We start from the raw sequence: 13,526 nt of genomic DNA, 5'->3' as shown, positions 1-13,526 counted from the left end.
ACCATCCCTCCCCCTTGGTTCCCTTGCGATCACCTCTCTAAGCTGCCCCAGGACGAATCTCAATTGTCCGGGAGCGGTGGGGGGCGGGGGCATGTAGTATGTGGGTCAGGAGTTAAGCCGAACCTGGCCACAGTGTGTCTTCAGAGGGGAACCTACACCTCCATACCAACTGTAGACCCTATGGGTTCTGGGTTCCTGCTCTCATCTAAGATCTGCTGGACCACCAGCCGGGTGTGTTCTGTGTGCTTTCCGTCTCTCAGGCGCCGCGGGCGCTTGGAGGTCCCCCGCGTGGCAGCAAGGAGCTAGCGAAGGGTGAAGTCCTGGACTTAAGAATTGATACTGTCTAGTCTGAGGGTTAGAGACACTACTTTAAAAGCGCAATTTGCTTTTCACCCTTCACCTGAATGACCTTGGGCATGTTACTCAGATTCTGTGTGTCAATTTCTAAACCCGTAAAATGGGGACATCATGGTGTCAACTTCGAGCTATTATTGCACTAAGCATGGCTTTCTGTGCATAGTAGGCGCTCTGCGTAAATAATAACAAAGCTCAGTAGTAGATATGAGTTGAGTTTGGTGTCCAGGACCCAGGGTTGAGCTCTGCCCTTCCACCTATTCACCAAGGAGTGCCACGGGTAGTTGGAGCACCTGCCCTGTTCCCTCCCCCTCTCCAAGATAAGCTAGGGAACACGACTCCGGGGCACCCCAGTCGCGGTATTCTCTGCACCCTCTTTCCCCCGCCCTGAGCAGAGGAAATGCTTTTTTAAATGAACCGAGTTTCAGTCTGGTGTCTGTGGTAATGTGCCTGGGGCCGTAGGGAAGGGGGCTAAGAAAGGAAAGAGGGAAAGTGGTGGCGTGGAGTTAGGTGGTTTGGGGCTCAGGCGGTCGGTCTAGCGGGCTCCTTCGTTGTGCCTGCCTTCTGTGAAACACTGGGCTTGGACGCAGAGGTGCAGTTTCAGCTGGCCAGAGTGGAGCGGCAGGGGTGCAGCTCCGTTGGGCTACAGTAGTGGGCGGCGAGCTCGGGCGGGTGAGGTAAGGAGTGGCGGGTGGAGGGGGACCATGATCGTGAGTGTGTGTGTGTGTGTGCTGTGCGTGTGTGTGCGTGTGCTGTGCGTGTGTGTGTGCTGTGCGTGTGCGTCCGCGAGGCGTGGGGGACTGAAGGAGCGCATCCCACCCCGCCACCCGCCCTCGCACTTGGTACCTCCTGGCCCGCACCTGTGCTGGAGTACCACTCACCCACTGTCCCTCACGCCCCCACCTCCCGTTTCCCTCAGTCAAACCTCACCCTGCTCACTTAGAATTTCCCAGTGCAGAGTCAGACCCAAACCCAGAGATGCCTTTGCTTGACTGCTCCCCTCGCCCCCTCCCCCTCCTGCTATAAATAGCCAGGCTAGCGGGTCAGGAACGTCATAACGCCAGAAACCAGGACCCCGAGGTTTTCTTCTTGGGGAATAGGGGGCAAAGGGTGAGCAAGAGGAAGAGAAAGAAATCGCTCGTGAGTAGTGAAGAAAAAGCTTGCCCCTTGACTCCCAGGAAAGACTAGCATCTTAGAATTCCTGTATCCTTTCCCTTTCTTCTCACCCCCTTTCTGATTCTTTCATATTCTCAATCCACTCCCCACCCCCTCGCTCAAAATCCAACGTTTGCTCAGCACTCCTCCCATTGGTTTCTCTTAGGCTCCTCGGACTCCGGTTCCCACTGCTCCCCTCCCCACTGTTTGAGCTCCCACCCCCACCCCCACCCTCACCACCTCCACTTGTCCCAGGCAGGGGATTGCTATTCTTAAGGAAATAAAGTTCAACTCCTCGTCCCTTTCAACCTGCTTAGACCCGGAGTGGAATCTCAGGCAACCATCTCCCCCACCCCTTATACCCCACACCTCCTAATCTTTATTCCTCATATTTAAGGACACACGCACACACACAAACACACACACAAAACCCACCACCCGTGAGGTGCAAAACTACCTCCTGCAACAAAAGAAACTTACCAGACTCTCTGGTTGCTTTTGTCTTAAAGAAAGAAAAAAACAACAACAAAGATTTTATTCAGGCTGCACTTCTGGAGTGACAGTTTAATATTATTCAAACATGTACATATTACACACATAAATGTTTTTCTTCCTTTTTTCCCTTTAATTTTTTTTTTTTTAAACAAGGAAATCTCGGTCCCCGGCAGCCGCCGCTGCCCCTTTGATGTTTTGGTACGACGTGCGCATGCGCTCCACATTAGAATTACTGCACTGGGCAGACTAAGTTGGATCTCCTCTCTTCAGTGAATCCCTCAATCCCATCAAAAACTAAAGGGATGTGGAGAGTCCGGAAAAGGGGCTACTTTGGGATTTGGTCGTTCCCCTTAATAGTCGCCGCTGTCTGTGCTCAGAGGTAAGTGTCTTTTTCCCTTCTCACTTGTCAGGGCTGTCTGCATACCTCTCCGTGAGCAGGGCTCTTGAAGATGCAGAGCTGTCTTCTTTATTCATTCCTGTTTATTGTCATTTTTTTTCTTTAGTGTCAATGACCCTAGCAATATGTCGCTGGTTAAAGAGACGGTGGACAGACTGTTGAAAGGCTATGACATTCGTCTGAGACCCGATTTTGGAGGTAATACGATTGACTTGCAAATAAGAAACAGTCCGGCTCCAACCGAAGCTGTCTTTTGGGCTTTGTGTGCGCTCTCTTCCCTCTCCTTAGTTGGAGCTGCATGTGGTGTATGGAATGTGTCCCTATTTTACCGTGCTGAGAAGGGATCCAAACTTAAGGCAGTTTGTTAGTGTTCAGCACTTGAGAGGTCTTTCAAAAATGACCCCCTTAGCGTGTAATCGGACTTGGTAACTGTTTTCCATCTCCTTCACTGTGGTAAATCTTTGTTCCCAGACTGAGCTTTCCTATGATACAAGCCTTTTAAGTTTACTTAATAGTGTGCCCAGGGCTGTCTCGTAATGTGAATATTTTTGAGGACAGGATGTTCAGGCAGTTGGCTGAGAGGTGGCCTCAACTCCCTGTGCCCACCTACTTTGGAAGAGTTCTGGCCATGGTTTAAAGTGACTCATGTCTGGATACTATCCTGTCCTCAAAGGGAAATGACATGGAAGAGATTGGGGTCCGGGGGACGGAGACAAGAGACAGCAGAGGGAAAAGGGCATCGCTCTCTGCAGCCCCAGAGACACTAGTGTGAGAATTGAATTTCACTTCAGATTCTTCATGGGAGTCAAAGAGTTAAAGCCTCCACACAGAAGTGTGTGGGTAAAAATAAAAAGGAGGGGGTTTCAATGCAATCTACACAAATTCTCGGGGCCAAATCCTTCTGCTGCTGCCGCGAGTGTCTGAATTCACATGCGGAGTCGACATGTGGACACACAGCTGGAATCCCTGTCCCATAAGCACATGTGTACATATTCCTAGAAGAATGTTCCCCCGTTCCTCTGGCCAAGAAGTAGGAGAGTGGTGGACACGAGGATTAACTTTAGACAGGGGGTTTCGGTTGCCAGTGACAACTCTTGTTATGAATGACTAAGTTCTGAGAAGTCACGTGGCTGTCCATCTTGTCTTGCAGGTCCCCCTGTGGCTGTAGGAATGAACATTGATATTGCCAGCATTGATATGGTCTCTGAAGTCAATATGGTGAGTATTAATGTTCACAGCTATGCCTCTGCAATCCTTCATTTGGGGATGAGAGAGGGCTGCCATTGGGGGTGTGTTATGCTTGGATATATGTATAGCATGGGGACCAGGGACACAGTTTTTTGCCCTGGAATTCATGGTGTATGGAGTCACAGACCAACTCATTCTGGTTCTTTGCACTTTTTCCAATTTGGATCCAACACTGTGTCTCAGCACAGAGTGAGTAAAACACATCACACACTCCCTTGTAAAAGGCAGCAATATGCTGGAGGCCCCCTGCAGGATCTATGGTTCTGACAGCTTCTTGGAAGCCCCAGTTTGTCAACTGACAATCCTGGATTTGGGGGTCGGTCATGGGAAAAGGAGGATTTGAGTGTGATAGAAAATTTACCAGGGCGTCTATCTTAAAAACTAACCAAACAACAAAAAAAAAAAAGACTAAATAATTGCTCCTGGAATATTGCTGCCCACTTGTTGCTTTGAGAAAAACCCTCTTCATACCTAATGGCATTCGGCGTCCCCACCCCCACTGCTCGCCATCTCTTTTAACCCCTTCTGCTGTCCCAGTGAGATAAAATAAAGTCTGACCACTCTGCTTCCAAAAGGCAAGTTTAATAGCAAGTGTACTCTCTTACTGAAGCTGCAATGTATTCATCATGTGTACCAATCGCAAACAACTTATTGACAGTCATACTCAGTTCCTCTTTGGATAAAGAACAAGCACGAAGAAAGAGGGGTGCAGGAAGAATCTGTTCTCCAACAGGGAAGCACTTTTGGGGGGGTTTGCTTCATGCAGGAGCGCCCCCTGCTGCCCATGTTGGAGCACTACGGACATGCATGACAAGGACAAATGTCCCAGATTCCCCCTCTTAACTCAGGGGCATTTCTCCAGTGAATCTCTCTCTCTCTCTCTCTCTCTCTCTCTCTCTCTCTCTCTCTCTCTCTCTCTCTCTCTCTCTCTCTCTCTCTCTCTCCTTCAGTTTTTCCCTTTTGGAACGTCTGTCTAGATAGGCTGAACCCTAATGTAATATTCCAGTATTCTTTTCAGATCTGCTAGCACACAGCACATTTCAGATTGTTGTATGACATCCTCCTGTCCTCCTGTCTTGAAAGTGGACAAACAATTCAAGAAGGGGATGAAGTGTGTAATCTTTTATACAAACACTTCAAAGCCAGCCACTGGGACATGAAATTTAGGACATACTAATTAACTCAAAAAGTTTGAGGTATTAGGATTTAACCTGCCTAGCTCCCATCTCAACTTGACAGGAGTTCCCACATTCCCAGAATTCAAAGAGGCAACTCATATAACAATCATAGATGCTGGGCATTAATGATCTGAAGATTCTGACTATTTTACAGAAGCTCAAAGGGGATAATCAATTAATTCAGCAGTGGTTTAATAACAGAAATCACATTGTAATCATTGTTTTTATTGTATGGTACCCAAACACAGAAGAAAGACAATGTTAGATGACTAGCAAACACACAGCAGGAGATTCTCCTACATGGATAGAGAATGTCTTTCTTAAGAAATTTATTTCCCAGATTTTCAAATATTTGCTTTTGTGGGATTTGCGAAGTCCTCCATTAGTTTACATATTTGAAATCAACAAAAAAAAATAGAAAATGTCCTAATCTGGGCACCTCCATGGTCTTTGACTCTAAATTGAATTGTTAACTGCTATCGTGAAAGTTATATAGAAACCAAGTAAGGGTTTGTGTTTTCTAAGTGTGGTTGCATCAGAATCATCACATCTATCTTTATTTTGATTTATGTTCCTCTTCTCCAATACAATATTATTTTAGCAACTGCTTCTTTAAAATATCACAAGATGATATTTTATAGAAAAGTAAGAAAAAGCATCTATAAGATGCAGCAATGCGCATCAGCTGACTCCAGGTTACTACAATAGGTTGGGTAACAACTTGGGTGCATCTTATTCTTACATGGGGTGGAGTGGTAAACTTTTATTTTCTTCGTGAATTTCTTTGCCATATCCCCCCCTGCATGCACTATTTTGGAGAAATATCAGAGGTGGACACAATGCCAAGACCTGCTAGTCAAAATATAGATCCAGCTGAGGCAGGGTGTCATCACTTTGAGCTATTTACTGTTGCAGAGAAGTCATGGGATGTTGAAAGTGCAAAAATAAATGTCAGCTTGTAAATGGGACAACATTGTAGCATTAATGATTTGAAGCAAGTGTGAAAAATTCCAAGCCAGATTCCTTTCTTAGCTCAATGCTGAAACTCATGGATCTGTCCAGCTACCCTTTGAGCTGTGCAAAAACTTATATTTATTTCAGCTACCTAAAACTAATTCTCCAAAGAACATTTTTGTAACATATGTGGCTATTATCTTGTTTCTAATTAAGGTTATTATCTTGGAAGCAACAGATGAATTTGACCCCATTGGTAGCTCAATACAAATGTTCATTTCAAACTGTATAAAGGCCGACAAGGGTTAGGATGTTTCAGGTATATTTAGTATCTAAAGAATCATTTCTTGAAATGAAATCTCCACGTTGATTAATACACACACTTCTTCCTCAATATGGCTTGTGAAATAGTCTCTAGTAGCTGTAACTTTCATTTCGGTGTATCTGCCTTCGAAGAATGAGATTCCCTAAGCCATTCACTCATTTGAGCTAAAGGATTAAAGGTCTGTGTTGATGTGATTTCTTTGTTTTATTTTATTGTGTTTGACAGATAACAATGGTAGAAAGATCCTGATCTGGATCAAAGGTGTGAGATACCAACTCCATTTCTTAGTCACCCTGAGTTTATTCACAGTCCAAAAGGTCTTGATTTCCTTAAGTGTCGAAGAAGAGAAATAATTCCCTTTCTGCTATCCTGATATCTACCATCCCAGATAACTACCAGATTTAGGAAAATGATGTTGTGTGCAATTATTGATTAGTGGAAACCAGGCAAGCACTCAAGACATCCAGTACCTACTCGGTTGTTCCCCCATGTACCTGTGCAATGGTCATGCATTTCACTAGGGTGTAGTTTCGTCCCGGCTGATGAAAAGGGCATGTTTAATTGACTTCCATCTCCAAGGTACATGTGTCTCTAGTTACTCTTGTTTGTTACGGTAATTGTTGAATACATAAAAGTTTCAGAAAAACTTTGAAATGTAGAAAAACATGAAGGAAGTCTAAAATTTCTAAACAGTGTCTAACTTTGAGTTGCTGGGACAGTGGTGACAGTTGGCAGGTTCTTTACTCTGGTGACCGTTACCCAGTGGAAGATCTTCGGAAACCATGATCTCAGTCAGAATGCTGCTAAGCAGGAAGCTTGGCTCTGGAATGAAATATTTTTAGAAGTCTTGGTTAAATTGGCAGGAATCTTTTTGTTAAGATTCTTTGATGAAAAGTGCATTTTACGATTCAAATTTGGCTCTGAGAATTATGGACCAAAATAGCTTTTTTTCTTCATTTGAGGCAGATTCTTCAATTTGAAATGGCACATTTGCCAACCAACTGAAGCGATATTTCACTTTTCAGGAAAGAGTTCTAGTAAACACATTCACAAAATTACCTTTTTATGGAATGGCAAATGAAGAGAAGTAATGCCTTAAAAATATACAGATGTTTCTTGTATCGCCAGCTGCACAGCTTAAAATTCCATTCAAGAAATAGTTATTTAGCAGCTACTATAAGCAAGAAAATATAAGGCCTTATGGACAGAGGAACAAAGATCACCCCACCCCTGACCTCATGTAACTTTGTATTTGAATGTGCATTGCTCTGTAACTCTGCCTCAGGTTCTTACATTTGATTAGCCCAAGTCTTATCCTTTCTTTCAGGTCTTTGTTTAACAGGCAAGCAGGTGCCTAAAGTTCTCTCTCTTCCATGAGGCTTTTGTCACTTCTTAATTTTAATGCTCATTTGGTATTTGATATGTCAAGTGGACTTATTTACTACATACTTCACCTGTCCACTTCTATCATGCTGATGAATCACATCAAAACACATGATATTGTCTCTGTCAGTATGTGAAGTTTCCAGCACTGAATGAAGAGTCTGTTATCATGGCACAAATTTGTTATTATTGCCTTGCCTACCGCCTATAAAGTACCTGTGGAGAAATAGAGCACAGAATCATAGTGCTTGATTTGAAGACATGCTCCATTTAAAACAACAGCGTAGAGTAAGTCCCAATGTCAAGTTGCAAGTACTTTGAAGGAGGACAGAACACTGTAGAAATATAGAATAATGGTGCATTACATAGAGGTCAAAATGGAGGTTAGAGATCCGTGGATAGCTGTTCTAAGCAGAAAGTAAAACTAGAAAGGAACTAATAGAAGAGAATATGGTAAAGGAGACAGAAATGGTATCAGAGATTTTTCTGGTAACGTTTAAAAGCTGGTGTGATCCTGGGGACATGGTGAAGAGTTGGTGACACAGTGATAGACAATGGTCAGATTATACATAGTATGCATGTATGCACATGTGTGTATGCATGTGCGTCTGTCTGCCTCTCCATCTGTCTTACTCAAGAGCTGCTATGTTTTTCAAAGCGAATAAGGACTCATGAAAAAGTCTTAGCAGAATAACATAGTCTGACTCAAACCTGTAGAAGATTGTTGCAAAGTGTAGGAGGTGAAAAGACATGAAGGTCTAAAGAAGATATGAAAACTGACTACAAAGGTTAGGAATCATTGGTGAGTTAAGATATGAGCATCATGGAGGAGGTATAAAATCCATTCACTTACAGATCAGAAGTGGTAGGATTTAGATGAATCCCAAGATTTTGCCTGTATTTTTTATTGCCATAGAGACCATCAGAAAGGCAGTTCAGGCTAGAAGGATGAAGTATTAGCTGATGGTGTGCTCAGAGTGAGCAATGCTGAGTTTTCTATATGTGCATGCAGCGTTCAAATAGTGGTAACTGGTAGGTGTTTGAAAAAATGGGAGCCTATAACAGAGGAAGAAGAGCGGTTGAGGATGGACTGGAACACTGGCAGGTAAGTGTGTCTTATTACTATGTGAAAAGAAAGAGGGGAAGCAGATAAGGAGAAGTGGAGGTCTGTGCGCGCTGCAGTTTCAGTGGCAGAATATTGCAAAGGGGCTCAGAAAAGAGTTCGATCAGCAGCTAAGGTGTAGCCAAGCAGTGACTGGTCTAAGAACCTTTAGAAAATGTCCTAGAGGTGGATGCGCATGAGGGTTTGAATGAGAAACAAGTGGTCAGTGAGGTCAGGTGTTACCAGGATCAGTTTAGAGAAGATGTGAGATTTGTCGCTCAGCCACGATGACAAGAACATATTAATAAAGCACAACCAGAAGTGTAATTGGAGGCCAACTGCACTTTTGAGGGGAGGAAAATTGCTAAAAAGGAAAAAAAAGGAGTCATGTGTACTTTAGAGAACAAATACCCTTCAGGAGGCAGCAGGTGGAAAAGTCAAAGAATGATATAGGATAGAGTGAGAAGCTGAAAGATTTTGATGTTCTCTGTACCACAGGTGTAAGGGCGGCGGGGCTGTGTCCCCAACACCCCAGCCACCTGCTCGGCTAGCTTTCGCCCCGAAATAATTACACGGACACTGTATTCTTTTAATCACTGCTTGGCCCTTTAGCTCTAGCCCTTACTGGCTAATTCTGATATCCCGATCAACCCATCTCTAATAATCTGTGAGCACTGGTCTTACTGGGAAGATTCTAGCCTAAGTCCATCCTGGGCCGGAGCTGGGGCATGGCATCTCTCTGAGGCGTCTGCTCCAGAGAGGAGAGCTGTGGAGTCTGAGCTCACTTCCTCTTCCTTCCGGCATTCTGTTCTGTTTACTCCACCTACATATGTCCTAACCAATAAAATGGGCCAAGGCAGTTCCTTTATTAGCCAATGACCTTCCTCCATCACACAGGAGATATTTTCTAGTGAGACAGAGGAGGCAAGATACCTGTTGTGGAATAGGCAAGGGGAGGTGGGGCCAGTAAGGCCTAAAAGAGAGGCTGATGAAGCATGAATGCACACTCAGTGGCCACAGTTTGGGTTATCTCTAAATTATGGGCAGAAGCTCTTGTACTCAATGCCAACAAGCCATTCACTTTTTCCTCCTCCTCTTCCTCCTGCTCTTCTCCATTTCCTCCCTACCTCCATTCCCATTTTCCTTCTCCCTCCTCACTCTACTCTTCTTCATATCTACTCTTTTTCCTCATCAGCTTCTTTCCCCTCAACCTTTTCTCTTTCCCATTCCCATTACTCTTCTTGTGGTTCAACCTTGTTTCTTCCTTCTCTCCACCTTCATCCTCTTCTTCCCTGCTGTCTTCCTCCCCCTCCACCGCCTGTGCAATGTTCAGTAATCACTAGAGTCATCGCCGTCAACAGCTCATTAATATGATAAAATAATTATATCCATTGTTTACTGAATTCTTAGGCAGTCATTGTATTATTTCTCATTATTTCATTAGCAAACCTCTTAGAAGAGCAGATCATGACAATCAACTTATTTATGAAAAAGAGAAACCTGAAGTGCAGAGATGAAGAGGGACTTATTCAAGGTCACACAGGCAGCAAATAATCACCTTCACATCTCTAAACATTAGCATCTCATTTAGACTTTCTTTTTAACATGGAAAAGTCTAATTCTTTGATTATTTTTATTCTACCAGGATACTGCTTTGGTTTTAATTCTTCTGAGGGGTGTGTGTGTGTGTGTGTGTGTGTGTGTGTGTGTGTGTGTGTGTAAGAAAACAGTGGATGGATTAAATGAACCAGTCATTTGTGAGTGTAACTGCCACTCCTTGTCCTATCTTTAAAATGTCCCAGTCTATCACAAGTGATTTCTTTACTCAAGCACTTCAGTCAGTGTATATTGAACATGGCCAAGTGACTAAAGAATAATTTATTATAAGATCTCAAGCAGCTGAGAAAGCTGACTGTAAGGGGCTAACTTCTTTCATTGTTAATGAGTGTCAGTCAGTGACATGTCTAGTTTTATTTTAGTGCTTCAGGAATGTCATCCAGGTGACCATAAATGTTATTAATTTATGATTAAAAATTGTCATCAATATTGCTAGCCTAATTTTCAAAAACTTTAACCTCTTTTAATGATTTTAAATTGTGGGTAGGTGTCAAAAGACCACACTCTTTCCTTTAATTCATCCATTTTCACGACCCCTGTTTCCTTCCCTTTTGTGCCCTTCCCTCTTTCCCATATGACCTAAACGCAGCTCCATTACAAGCCTGAAATCTTTAGACTTTTCATGTGTTTTTGAACATCCATTCCATTCAATAATTCCAATTTTAAAATCTATTCCTTTCAGCTTTCAGTCAGAGACTATCATTTGCTGTTTTCTTGCTGGGTGAATTAAAGATCTGACGAAGGACTTACTTTATAAAGAAAGTAGATGGAATAGTCTTTCTTTAATGTCATAGTTTAGAAAGGCATTATGTATGTCTTGTTTTCTCCTAATCCATTACACAGTTACAGAATTACTACAAGAATACAAATTAGAGAAAAAAAATTGGAGGAAGGAGGTCTAATTTTTGGAAGGATGCATTCTGATTTCTTGTTCATTCAAAGTATCTGAACTCTGGAACTGCTGATATTTGGGGTCAGCTAGTGCTCTTGTAGAGGGTTGTCATGTGTAACATAAGGCATTCAACAGCACTTCTTGCTTCTACTTATTGAATGCAAGTGGCAACCATTACATTATGAAAACCAAAAATGTCTTGTAGAATCAGTAGTCTTAAGAACAGTGTGCCTTTGTCTTTAAGCAAGTAAAGAAAAGCATTCTCACTGCAAGATGTGTTTCTGTGTTTAATGGTCATTCTCATTTATGTTTAGAAGTCTACCAAGGGTAAATGATTTAAAATAGAAAAAACAAAAACGCGTCCTTGTTAGTTCTTTCAAATTGATTTAATTTGAGTTTATTGCATTTTAATTCTTGTTCTTATTCATATTTTGTAAGTGCTCTTAGTTATTTTATAGTATTATACAGTGCTTTTCAATTTAATAGGGCAGAAACATTTTTACAATCATAATAATGAAAATGCATAACATCGTTATCACCGAGGCAAACTAGTGTTTTCATGCAATCTTTCTATAATTTTGTAGATGTGGAAGCATGAACACATGATCACTTACCTGTTCTTCATTGACTGCTATTATAAAAGGAAGCTGTTACATCTACTTAATAGACATATACAATTATGGCAATTGATTCACTAAAAAATAAAGGAGCACATAATGTAATTTTATACTTCATTAATAATGATATGCAAAATATGCAGAACACAGAACTTTACTAAAATATCAATAATCGCTTAACTAATATCTACACAGCTATGGCATTCTGAGTTTTTCTAAAACTACTCCATTTTTGGATAATGTATACATGCATTGAAACTGATCATTAAAGAAGAAAACAAAGTTCGTGAGATTTAAAAAGCATATAACCAAAAAATATGTTTTAGTCATGAATCTTATTTGCCAAATATATACTATATTATATTACTCTATCATATTGCATATAATTCAAGGAGATAAATGAATTGTCATAATCTATATGGAGAAGTATTTTGTCTGATGGCTTTAGCTGGCAACTTTGTTAACGTGCTATAGGCATTTCCATTGCCAACTCTTATTTCCTTGCTCTGTAAGTTGGCACCTAGTGTCCATTTTCCTGCCAAGAGGTCTTCGCTAAAAAGTAATTCACAGGCAATTGAAGATGATATAAATTTTCTCTAACACAACAGCAACAAGTAAATTAATGAAGTTTTAAAGGTGGATTAATGTATATCTTAGAAAAGAGATACACGAGTAAACCAGAGAGGAAGGCCAGAGATTGGGAGGCTAGAATTTGCAAGCACCTCTGATGCTCACATCAGGCATGACTATCTCAAGATGTGCAACCACTAAGGGCTGAAATTGTTGACTATCATTGAGAGCATTTTGGAAAATATCCAAGTGTTGACTAAAGGGTGTTATTGGTTAGGTTTTATGGTATAGAGGTAGATTTTACATTAGAGTTAAGGCTCTCTTTACAATATGGAATTCAGAAGTTGAAAGTGAAAGGAGGATAGAGACAAGAAGATTTTGGATGATGAGACAGGAATGTGAATACACAATACACAATAAAATGCTGAGGATGAATTCATACTGGGACCCTTGACTTTTTTTGTGTTAGCATTCACATCTTCCGAGTCTGGGCCCCGAACCTGATTTAGTAAGTTTGAGGCTGAACTCCACGCATCTGAGAGTGTTAAGGAATTACAGATACAGGTTTTGTCGGGGGATGTCATTCTTTTAGACACACTAGTTTTTGCAGCAATAGAGTATACTGGTCTTGCCAGAGGACCTGATTTCAATGACCAGTACACCTATCAGGTAGCCCCCAAATGCCTGTAACTCCAAGCCCAGAAGATCCAATGCCTCTGGATCCTCTGGCACTTGCACTCATATGTGGATACCTCCACATAAACACAGATGCCATGTACGTGCACATAGTTAAAAATAAAATATTTTTGAAATGTAAAACCTGGGTGGTTAAGCACCTCAAAGATCAGTGATTTTTCAGCACCCAATTTGTTCAAAATTATTAATCAAAACTATTTAAAAATATTTCCCTATGGGTTTTCACTTGTCAGTTATGTTACTCGGTGTTGAACTGCTATGATACATCCCGGAAAAGAACCCCAAAAAGTTTCTATGAAAGGTTCACTTGATAAAAGATTTGCAATTTTGACCTGTACCTGGGAAGTTATTATAGCTAATTTTACAACTCATTTTATTGAGAAACATCTATGCTTTAGTACAATTTTAAGATAATTTCTTATTTTCAAAAGACTATGAAATAAATTTTGCAGTCACATTTTATGGACGTGGGCTGAGGGGTTAGGAAATGAAGCCAGGGCCTAACTACAACCAGGACAATAGAGATCTCTCTGTGATGCTCCA

General features: G+C 41.8%; 1 protein-coding gene across 2 annotated transcripts in view; it reads left to right on the top strand.

Moving 5' to 3' along the window:
• The first annotated feature begins 654 nt into the window (after window positions 1-654).
• The window catches only part of Gabrb2 (gamma-aminobutyric acid type A receptor subunit beta2), a 210,653-nt gene continuing 197,781 nt past the window's right edge, over window positions 655-13,526 (top strand). Inside the window, exons 1-4 of one of the 2 annotated variants that reach the window (XM_075941301.1) lie at window positions 655-1,031; window positions 2,158-2,383; window positions 2,508-2,599; window positions 3,552-3,619. In XM_075941301.1, the coding sequence (XP_075797416.1) occupies window positions 2,307-2,383; window positions 2,508-2,599; window positions 3,552-3,619 (237 nt within the window). In that variant the 5' untranslated portion in view covers window positions 655-1,031; window positions 2,158-2,306. Of the gene's footprint in view, window positions 1,495-2,157; window positions 2,384-2,507; window positions 2,600-3,551; window positions 3,620-13,526 lie in introns of both variants that reach the window. The other variant, XM_075941302.1, reaches the window with a different exon arrangement.

Source organism: Microtus pennsylvanicus, chromosome 11, assembly GCF_037038515.1.
Source record: "Microtus pennsylvanicus isolate mMicPen1 chromosome 11, mMicPen1.hap1, whole genome shotgun sequence".
In the NCBI taxonomy this organism is placed as follows: domain Eukaryota; kingdom Metazoa; phylum Chordata; class Mammalia; order Rodentia; family Cricetidae; genus Microtus; species Microtus pennsylvanicus.
Note: the sequence above shows the minus strand (reverse complement) of the source record. Positions and strands in the feature narration are given on the sequence as shown.